At 35.1% G+C, this 11,480-nt stretch overlaps 1 protein-coding gene across 1 annotated transcript in view; it reads left to right on the top strand.

Annotated features, from left to right (window-relative positions):
- Positions 1 to 4,866, top strand: part of LOC111393007 (guanosine nucleotide diphosphate dissociation inhibitor 2-like) — a 6,554-nt gene extending 1,688 nt beyond the window's left edge. The window contains exons 2-12 of the mRNA XM_023018408.1: positions 98 to 209; positions 301 to 408; positions 520 to 692; positions 948 to 1,059; positions 1,171 to 1,251; positions 1,386 to 1,448; positions 1,929 to 2,030; positions 2,287 to 2,411; positions 3,357 to 3,567; positions 3,659 to 3,733; positions 4,566 to 4,866. Coding sequence (XP_022874176.1) covers positions 98 to 209; positions 301 to 408; positions 520 to 692; positions 948 to 1,059; positions 1,171 to 1,251; positions 1,386 to 1,448; positions 1,929 to 2,030; positions 2,287 to 2,411; positions 3,357 to 3,567; positions 3,659 to 3,733; positions 4,566 to 4,616 — 1,213 coding nt within the window. The 3' untranslated portion in view covers positions 4,617 to 4,866. The remainder of the gene's footprint in view (positions 1 to 97; positions 210 to 300; positions 409 to 519; positions 693 to 947; positions 1,060 to 1,170; positions 1,252 to 1,385; positions 1,449 to 1,928; positions 2,031 to 2,286; positions 2,412 to 3,356; positions 3,568 to 3,658; positions 3,734 to 4,565) is intronic.
- Positions 4,867 to 11,480: the final 6,614 nt, after the last annotated feature.

Below are 11,480 nucleotides of genomic sequence, written 5' to 3'. Positions count from 1 at the left end.
CTCCTTTTTTTTTTTTTTTTTTTATATTTGCAAGAGATGTAATGAACTTTAAACACCCCATACGCCTGTTGTCCCTGCTCCCTTTTCTGGAATGAAGTCTTTTGATGGAAATTATTATTCCACAGCTCTGGAAGAGGTTTAGAGGAAGTGATAAGCCTCCGGCTCACTTGGGTTCTAGTAGAGATTATAACGTCGACATGATTCCAAAGGTTTTTATTTGACCTGATATCCATTTAAATATCCTTTACTGCAGTTCTTTTTATCATTATACTCTGATTAGTTTATTTTCTGATTCATCAGTTTATTATGGCAAATGGTGCTCTAGTTCGAGTCCTCATTCATACTGATGTTACTAAATATTTGTATTTCAAAGCCGTTGATGGCAGCTTTGTCTACAACAAGGGAAAGGTATAATTGTTTCTGACTAAAGTTTAAAACTGCCTTTTTCTTTGGGATACAGTTTTTTAGTTTCTTTTCACATGCTTAATATCATCAAATTTTTTTGCCATAATGCAACAGATTCACAAAGTGCCAGCGACTGACATGGAGGCCCTGAAATCTCCTCTCATGGGTATTTTTGAAAAGCGTCGTGCTCGAAAATTCTTCATATATGTCCAAGACTACAATGAAGATGATCCTAAAACACATGAAGGGATGGATTTGACAAGAGTCACGACTAGAGAGCTCATTGCGTATGCCCTCAATCTTTACCCTTTTTTTCCTCATACCGTTGTATTAAATATATGCTTTGAAGCTACCAAAGTAATCTGAATGTCGTTATCTGAAGAAAGAAGATCTTATAAGTAGATGTTTGAATAGACATTCTCATACTAGGAAATAAAATTTTAGTTTGATTGACCACATTATATGCATGATATCCTATTTCTGTTATTTTTGACAAGTGAACTTGGAACGTTTATGCTTATGAAACTTTAAATATCTGACAGAAAGTATGGCCTTGATGACAACACTGTGGACTTCATTGGCCATGCATTGGCTCTCCACAGAGATGACCGCTACTTACATGAACCAGCCCTAGATACTGTGAAGAGGATAAAGGTTCTTGTTTGCTCCCAAGAAGCCCTTTACCTTTTCTTTTGATGTTAGTATTTAGGATTCTTGAAAAGTTAACGAGTTCATGTACCTCTTTTGTTTCTCATCAATTGTCAGCTTTACTCTGAGTCTCTAGCACGCTTTGCTGGAGGATCGCCATACATCTATCCTTTATATGGCCTAGGAGAGCTTCCCCAGGTTCGTCCGTTTCTTCTATGTCTTTGCATTTCCCATTCCATTATTTTCTTATGCAATAGATTATTTGCTGATTTATAATTTCTTCTCTTTACTCTTCTCCCTCTACCTTATGTCCCCCCTCCCTGTGTCTTTAGGCATTTGCTCGTCTTAGTGCTGTGTATGGTGGGACCTACATGTTGAATAAGCCTGAGTGCAAGGTATTTGCTTCATATATCTTATGTCTCTTTCTTTCTGTTCCCTTTCCCTCTTCCAACGCGACACCTGTTTACATACGTTAAGGGGAAAAATAGGATATTCAAAGACATCCTTTTACTCTTTGTTTATCACTTATTTATAAGACTGAAAGAATATGTACAGTTTTACTCCTGCAGTGATCATGGCTATTTATGTTATTACTTACTAGTGTAATTGTTTAATTGTTTTCTCCCATTCTTGCCTCTCTCCTGTCTTGTTTATTCTTTTTAACTTTGTTTTGATGTTATTTTTGTTTCTGTTGTGGTTGTTATGAACTTCTTGTAAGGAAACACTGTTGATATGATGTTATTATCATTGTAACTGTTGCATGTGAAATTGTCGTTCATTTTGTGTTATATCTGTTGTTGGTTATTTTACCTTTCCTTCTTTTTTTGGCATGGATGCTTTGTTGTGAGCCTGAAACAATATTTCTTGAATGCTAGGTAGAGTTTGACGAGGAAGGAAAGGTGATTGGTGTGACATCAGAGGGGGAAACTGCTAAGTGCAAGAAAGTTGTATGTGATCCTTCCTACCTGCCTAACAAGGTAAATCTCTTTCTGAATTTTGTGTTGTTGGCTTCTATCTCATAGACAATTTTGTCCTAATAACTATACTTCTGTATCTCCGTCTAAAAATACTTTTGAACAAGTTATGAACGCTAATATATATTGTCTGTGTTGTAGCAGATGCATGCTCTGTAGTCAACTTCATTATGGTTCCTAGCACTAGCACGAAATTCCATCTCTGTGAACCTGAATATTCACATACCTTTTTTGGTCAATAACCTGAGGAATATTGCAGGTTAGGAAGGTTGGCAAAGTTGCAAGGGCCATTGCAATCATGAGCCACCCGATTCAAAATACCAACGATTCTCACTCAGCCCAGGTTATTCTGCCTCAGAAGCAGTTGGGTCGCAAATCAGATATGTGAGTAATCTTATAAGAGGCTAAAAAGATTAACTACATAGTTTATTAGTTATCTTCAAGGGAAACTCTGCAAAAAAGATTAATTAGCAGATTTTATGGTCAGATTTTTAAGTTATGTTATCTTTTAGGGAAAATTACACCTGGAGTCCCCTTTTGCTTAAAGTTGCATTTGTTCCAGCTACAAATTTTTCTATCCATTTGGGTCCTCCCAACTTTCAATTTTGTTATATTTCTGTCCTCTGTGGACAGAAACCATCTGCTTGCTCACTAAAATGTGACTAAACATCGTCAGAGGAGCAAAATGGATAAAGACAAATAATTTTAATGAACATATAAATTAAAAAGAAATAGAAGAAATTGAAATGGAAATAAAATATAAGGAGAAAAATAAGAATAATCCCCCAATTGCCACCCCTCTGATTTCCATTTCGCCTCCATGCCTCAGTTGGCTGCTTCCCCCCATCCCCCAATCTGCTGGTTCTCCACTCCCAACATCCCCAAATCCAGTGTTTCCTACATTTCTTGTACCCCCTGCCTGGATGGCGGTTTAAGGGCGTTGGAAGGGTGAGTGAAGGGGTTAAGGGATTTGTTTTTCTTTACAACCTTTTCGTTTTCGGTATTCTTTTATTTTCTTTTTTATTTATCTATTGTTTTGATTGAAAATAGGAGTCTAATTGTCTTTTCAACCAAACTTTTTAATGGCCAAAGTGACAGTCGACCCAAGTGCTACAAATCGTCCCCAGTACCTAGAAAATGTAGTTGGGGGACCCAATTGCTACATTAAGCAAAAGTTGAAAACTGCAGGTGTAGTTTTCCTGTTCTTTGATTTAAGGGCAGTACCTCTTGCTAATTTTGAATTTTATCCTGATCAGCAATGCATAACACCTCAAATTCTGGCTGTAAACCTCTATTAACATCTGATGTGATGGATTGATGACTCTGCAGGTATCTGTTTTGTTGCTCTTATTCTCACAATGTTGCTCCAAAAGGGAAATTCATTGCGTTTGTCTCGACAGAAGCAGAAACTGATCACCCCGAGACTGAACTGAAGCCAGGAATTGATCTTCTTGGACCTGTTGATGAAATCTTCTTTGAGACTTATGACAGATATGAACCAGTCAATGAGCCCTCTCTGGACAATTGCTTTATATCAACAGTAAGTTTCTGTTGAATTTGATTTCATTTGAATATACTGCTTGATCATTGCTTTCCTAGCATGTATGCACTTATTTTGTTTTGTACGACAGAGTTACGATGCGACAACTCACTTTGAGTCAACAGTGGTTGATGTGCTGAATATGTATACCCTCATTACTGGAAAGGTAAGACTTAAAATTTTTGGGTTTGTAATATATTTCCTCCATGTTGAATTTTTCACTCAATTTGTATTTTCTGATAGTTCATACTCTCTCTGTGTTCGGTCCCATATGTAACTTTGGTGCTTCAATGGTACACTTGTACTACGTGATGCAATGCTGATGCCCTGAAGGGGACATTTAATGATGCTAACCCAACAATTTATTTATGAATAGTACGTGTAATAAGTTAGATGAACACCATTTGGTAAATTGGTCTTTAAGAAATGTGTTTTTTAGGAGGAGCCAAGAATTATTTGAGATATTTTAGTCCATTTTTAAGGACTTTCACTTTGCTGGGCAATTTACTCCTGCTTAATTTGATAATATAAGGTTAGTAAAAATGGGAATGTTATTTTTTATTTATTTTTATGTAAATCAGGAGCTCTAAGTCTACTTTTTGTATTGGTAAAATTGTGCACATCAACATAGCTAAAACTCAAGCTGGCTACACATAGTTAAGAAGACATCTTGACTCTTTAAGATTATGCTATCAAATGTATTGAGTGGAAAGACCTAATATTTCGCGAATAACTTGTCTGGTGGGCTTCTGATTGCTTGAATGATTAGTTTATCTGTACTGGTATTAATGGAGTGGCCTGAAACCCAAATTTTACTCTGTAAAAGATGCTTGCGCCCATTTGTATCAAGATATTCCTAAATTTTCTGAAACATTTGATAGAAAAGGCACATCATGTGCTAATATTACACCATTTGTCTTAGAAACTACTTTTTGACTAGAACTCATATTTGAATAGAATTCCATTGTTTTTTATTAATGATTTTGTTGCTGATGCAGGTTCTTGATCTTAACGTGGATTTAAGTGCTGCCAGTGCCGCAGAAGAGTGACGAAACCCAGCCTGTTTGTTCCTGAACTTTTATGTATTGTGTGCTGCCAAATTCTCAAGGATGAACAAGCAAAAGCTCGTGATAGAATTTGTCTCGTAAAACTGGTGTCAAAGATATGTTTGTTGCTTAATGGTTGTTGGAATCTCGTGCTTCCCTAGGAATAATTTCTAATATATAAGATAACAAACTATCCTGGAAAGTTGAAACATTTCTCTTAATTTCAAAGTGCTATTTACTGTATTTGTGTTAATTTCTATGATTCGTCATAGAAATTATTTCCTATTTCAGGGGATTCTACTCAGATTTGAATTAAAAAGATGGGGGCTCTAATCCTCAACATAATGGCTTAAGCATCCTACGTTCTAAAATTTGAATGAATGTGTTTGGCTTGCGAGATTACGCCAGCAACGAGAGGTTTGAATAAATATTAACAAAATTATATTTTATTTGTTTATTTAATGAAGGAGGTACTTAATTTTTACATTATTTTTATGGGATGCAAGTCAATTGTTTGGGCATGTTCGATCATTTAGCGAGAAATTTTTATGTAATTGTGTAGTGATATTCCTTATAATGAGTTTATGGGAATACAAATTATATTCCTTAAATTATACATTTTCCTTGGCCTCTATTTGAGGAAGGAATTTCAGTGGGGCGGTCGTACCACATGAATGATGTGATCGCCTAATGTCAAGGCGCTATCTCGATGGGTGGCCTATACACCTTGGGGTGTGTGTGGTGGGTCATCCATTGAGTTGGCGCATCCTGACGTGCTGCGATTGTCCTATTCAATATTCTCTCCTATTTGAGCTCCATTTTTGCCGAATCTCGACTGGACTTGAGTCTTAAGGTTTTGAGGAAATTACAAAATTCCAGGTGTTTAAAGATTAGAATTCAAAAATCAGGGGTCAAATTTTATTATTCATAAATCAGGCTTCAAACCCTAATTTTAAACCCATTACCTCCTTCCCCTGGTCTCTCCTCTCTCTCTCTCTCTCTCTAAACACGCCCTCTAAACACACATAGTCGCCACTCTCACTCTCCCCCCAATTTAATCCGGCGACATCTCTCTACCCCTACTTTTCTGTGCCATCTTTTGGACTTCTATTGATTTTCCCCCAGTAGATTTGCTATATCGAAGCATAGTGGAGTCGTCAGTGGTTGAGAGAAAGCTCGAAAGGAAATTTTCGTAATATATCCCGAAATTTGGGTAAATTTGCTGGTTAATTGGTTCAATTGATCGATTACCCACTGTATTATGGATCTCAATGGGATGTTGTTGGGTAGAATTCATCATTTGGAATGCATTTAGTCCATGAATTGATCGATTGCCCGTTCGCGCAAAAACTGTTCGCGACTGTGGAGATTTTTGTTCTTGCCATCGACATGTGGGTCTGGTTTTGATGAATCAAGACCATGTAGTTGATCACCTTAGTGAGAATTGGCTGGTGATGGTCCGTGAACATGGGTGTTACCGGAGTGGCAAGAATCTTGATGGAGGCCGTGCATTACTTGTGATTTTGAGGCCCGATTTTCGTCCGATTTGTTTGTTGTTTGGGCTGATGTTTGTAATAGATTTGTAGAGGTTGCAGAGGGAAATTTATTTGTGGTGGATTTTGGTGGCCATGGTAACTAGAAGTTAGTGTTTTGTAATGGATTTGTAGAGGTTGAAGAGTGGAGTGTTGGCATTGGTGATTTACTTGGTTGTTGGGTTGTTAGTAGTTGTGGTGGTAGTGCGATAATGGTGGTTGTGGTGGAGTGTTACAATGATGGTTGTAGTGGAATGTTGGTGATGGATCAATGTCCATAAGTGGTGATGGTGGCTGTGTGTAGGTCAAAATCAATTGAGTTTGTGTGACCAAAATCTGTGACCTATCAAAATACACGTCAAAGTATATAGGTCACATGTTACAGATTCAAGAGGCTTGATTACAGGCCATTGGATCATATCACGGTTATAGGTCATAGGCCACGAATTCAAAAGATAGAATATGTGACTAATAACTTTGAACATATGTAATCCTGTGACTTATAATTTTTTTATATGTGACCAATTAAATAATTTGTGACCTGTAAATTTTTTATCTGTGATCTCGAAATAATATGTGATCTACAAAATATTTGATTTGTGACCTCGAAATAATCTGTAACCAATTAATTCGATGATATGTGACCAATAATTATGAATCTGTGATCATTAATTGTGTAATTGTGACTTTATAATATTTAATTAATAAATATTTTCAATTAATTATACATAAACCCGAATTTTGAATTTTTAAATTTTGTGCCTGATTTGTGAATTGGTGTAAACAATACACCCTACATATGAATTTTTCCCTAAGGTTTTTGCAGTTTGTCTTATCAAGACAAGTGGCAACTTCCATTGAGCCGCCTCAAAGGTGACCCGCAGTAGATTATGTGCACTCCTTTGTTAAAGGTAGGGGTGTAAGCGGTATGGTTTTACCAATTTTTGACATATTTTCAAAACAAACAGTTTAAAAACGGTTTGAGGAAAATCCAAACCTAAACCAAACCATTTTGAACGGTTTGAAAAAAACTCAAACCTAAACCTAACGGTTTGGTCCGGTTTTAAACCGTCGGTTTCACCATATAATTTTTTACCCGTCTACTTTTATGTCATTAATTCATTGAATTTAATATATATTAATATCTCATTAGTAATAAATCTAAAACAAACTAAACCCCTGTTTGAAGCAAATTTTTGGAAAAAAAAATGAAAATTTAGACCGTTACTCCACAAGTTCAGCCGTCTTTGTTGACCTGCTATTTCATGTGTGGGACCCAGCCTCCTCTCCAATAGTCAATTTTCTCATTATGATGATATGAAAAACATGGCTCAAACATGGGCTAAATATATCTACTATAAATTTAAATATCAACTAAATCAAAGTGAAATCACAATAAACTAAAACATAATTTTTTTTTCATTTTTGTTCACCTTTTTTAGGCTAATGACGATACAATAACGTTACAATACAAGTCTACTAAACTAGATATAAGGTCCAAAAAATATAATGATGTCTAACAAGATTTCGTGATCATCATATCTGAAAAAACGGATACTGATTAAACAAAGAGAATAACCAATCACAATAATAAAACAATTGTTTATAATATCTAAACATAACAATTACACAAGTTTATGTTCGTATGATGTTACGAAACACATTTAATTTTAGGTTCTTACCTTAGTTTGCTCCAAAAAATTATTGATTTGAAACTTTATTTGCAGCAAATGTTATCACCGAATGTCTAGGATCTCTTTGTCTCCGATTTGGTATAATGGACTTCAATTCAACTTTGAAGAGGCGTGAAAAATCTGAAAAAGAAGCGTGGTACCAGTGGCTTAAAACTGTGTTGGGTGTCGACTGGAGTTCATCTAAATTTTGAGGAGGAAGAAAAAGGTTTTTGATAGATTATATTAGTCTTGAAATTATTAAATATATATTAGGATTATTGGATAATAATAATAATAATATATCTATATTAGAAAATTAGGAATTGACAAAAATACCCACAAATGACAAAACTATTGAATTTTACACATTTGGATCAATTTTCAAAAAATTTAATTTTTTCATTTTTTTATTTTTATATAGTTTTTCGTTGGTCCGGTTTGGTTTTAAACCGTAATTAAAATTCTCAAACCTAAACCAAACAATTTTGGGTCAAAATCATTTTGTTGATCGGGTCCACGTGGCACCAAACTGACGATTTCTAAAATGCGATTTCGGTTCGATTTTACGATTTTTGCTTACAGCCCTAATTAAAGGCCAGCTAGATGTCAGACTCATCAACTTTATCTGTAAATTATATCAGAAAAAATAGCAACATTTATCCCTATAAAATGGACATGGTTCCAGTTGGATCGGACAATTAGTTTACTAAGTTTCCATCAACTACCAATAAGCAATTACGATTTAGACAACAGCTCCCATGAGCAAGCATCAATGTTAGGGGATTTAAAATTATATTTTATTGTACTTCTCGTTTCCATGTGAATTAAGCTAGGATTTCATAATCTTTTACTCCGTGTTTAGTTAGACGTTACTAAAAATGTACTTTCCCAGTTTAGTCTAAATAAAATATTAATTTCAATCATATACTCGCAATTGACCACGCATTCTATGGATCCAAATATTATTCCTCTTAAAAGAAAATATTGAAATTTTATCTAATCACTCAACTTAGTTGGAGATCAGACGTAATCCACACCCTTATTTTCTACTACTAATTAATAAAACTCGCTACTTTGTGTGATTTTTATTAAAATGCTTCTTTAAATTGAAAAAGAAAAAAAAGCATCTTGAAAGAAGAAATACAATCCCTGTAAAAATTTTGTTTGATTAAAACTAGTACATGCAAAATAATAAATTCTTCTAATAACGAAAAGCTATTCAGTTAGCAACGACTTGAGTTCTGATTTGATTGCCCAGTTGCCAGTTTTTTTTTATTATACCATGTTTGAGCCCTTTTTTGGGAAAAAATGTATTTTGGATTAGTGATTTTTTTTAGAGAATATTTGATTAAAAAATAAATAAAAACAAAAAACAAAATCGTTAAGCCGCCAATGTAGTATTGGCCACCATCGCTAGAGGTTGCTCTTGCTAGAGCTGTACCATTCTCACAATCGGCTCAAGCTAAATTTACATTCTCGATTGATTGGTTCACGGTTGCCCAAAAAGAGCCTTTATCGATGATTCTAGAGGAGGTTTCAGTGTGGTTGCAGCTTTTGGTACACCGATGTTGATTTTGGTGGTGGTGACTAAACTAGAGGTGGAAGAGGTGGGAATTTAGGTATTGGGGGTGTGGAGGAGACTGGTGGAGGAGGTGCGTATAGTGGTGGTATATGTGAGGACATTTGTGGTGGTGGGAAAAAAATTGGTGGTGAAGGTGGAGTTGGTTTAGGACTTGGTGGCTGAGAATTTAGTGGTGGTTTTGGCAGTATTGGTGCTGTTGGTGACGATAGGGTGAGGTAGCACGATATTTGATTGGTGTCGGTGATGCGAATCTGTAGTTGTGCTGATTTACATTTGACATTGGTGGTGCTAGTGGTTGGTATTTGTTGAAGGTGTTGGTGGAAGTGATGGTGATGGTGATGGTAATGGTAATTATTGTTGTGGATTTGAGGTGAAGTGCTAGTGGTGGTGCATTAGAGATGTAGTGGTAGTGAGCGTTCGTAGATTGTGGTGTTGGTCTTTGGTGTATGCAGATTTGTTTGTGCGTGGCACTCTGTAACCAAGTATATGCTTATTGTGATCGAATGTGACCAACTCTATCTTTATTGTGATTGTGTGCGACTGGATTAACAGTTAGTCATAAATTAGACTAACCTGATTACAGATGGTCACATCGAAGATAAATTTGATCACAATTAGCCACATATAACACAGGTCAGTCGAGGTAGTATTTATGGTCGTAGATTTAAGTTGCAGGTGGCAGTGGTAGTGCATTGGAAGTGGTGTGGTAGTGACTGGTTGTGGATTGTGGTGTTGCTAAGCGCTGCGTGTAGATTTGTTTGTCGTGACCCTCTGTGATCAAGTATGTGTTCATTGTGATTGTTTGTGATCAATTTTGTATTAATTGTGATCGGTTATGGTTTGATCACATATCATCACATTAAGATTGATCTGCTCACAAATAGTCACATATAATGCAAATATAGTCTCAAACAATAAATCTGATCACAAATAACATAGTTAGTCACAAACCCGATCACCTACAAAATGTACCACTACCACTTTCATTAATTTCTTAAAAAATTTCTACAATGGGGGTGGAATCGGGTATAGAGAAAGAAATTGTTTTCAATTTTAGAAGATTTTTCTACCTAGGATATGTTAGGGGGTGTCGTGGGTGGTTTCGTGAGGTGGGGGTGTAATCTTTGATTTTTAATGTCTGGAAATTTTCGGGTAATAAGGTGGTTCCATGGTGGTGGTGTGTAATTTTCAGTTTTCAATTTTTTGGAATTTTTTCAATTGGTGGTGAGGAAGGGTGAGATGGATGGAGGTGGGAGGATATTTTTCATTGAAATATTATTAATTTGGTGGAATGGACAGTTCAGGTTGTGGGATTGGGGATAATTAATTTCTATATATATATATATATATATTATTAATTGAAATTAACACTTGAATTTTGAAATAATTTTATAGGTTTGTTAATTTTGAAACAATTAATCTGATTGTACAGATTAATTGATCACATAATGGAGTCAGAAGAGAGAGGAGACTGGGTCCCACGTGTGTATAAAAAATTGACAATAAATTGCGAGCCCCACACATTTGTGTCTTATATATAAAACTTCTGTGAACCTTCATTCTGTGAATGAAACACTGCTCATTTTGAAATGTGATTTTTATATAAGGGTTATCATTGTTTACTTGAGTTTTTAAAAAAAATTGGGGCGAAACATGGGCTTACCTTGTTGGGAAAGGTTTCATATTTAAAAGTGTATTTGATTGCAAGTATGGAATTTATATGAAAAGAAAATAAATTCTAAAATTCATTTGCATGAAAATTGTCAATTAAATGTATTTGATTGATTCAATTTTCAACATAGTAAATATTATACTTGTCTATTTTTAATTGGTGGTTAGGTAAGAGAAAGTAAATAGATGAGAGAGAAAGAATGAATGAATTACCTAGTTTCCCTAAGAAATTTTTTTTGCTTGATTTTGAGGAAAATATAGTAAAGCGATCAAAAGTAGGAAAATATTTTCCATGAAAAAAAGTTAGTCATTCAGCAAAAAAGTAGGAATTTGGATGAAAAATTACATTTTTCATGAAAAATATTGACAATCAAGCGCACACTAAAAATTTAACTATGATCCATTTCAA

Source organism: Olea europaea, chromosome 4 (genome assembly GCF_002742605.1).
Source record: "Olea europaea var. sylvestris chromosome 4, O_europaea_v1, whole genome shotgun sequence".
Taxonomy (NCBI): Eukaryota; Viridiplantae; Streptophyta; class Magnoliopsida; order Lamiales; family Oleaceae; genus Olea; species Olea europaea.
Note: the sequence above shows the minus strand (reverse complement) of the source record. Positions and strands in the feature narration are given on the sequence as shown.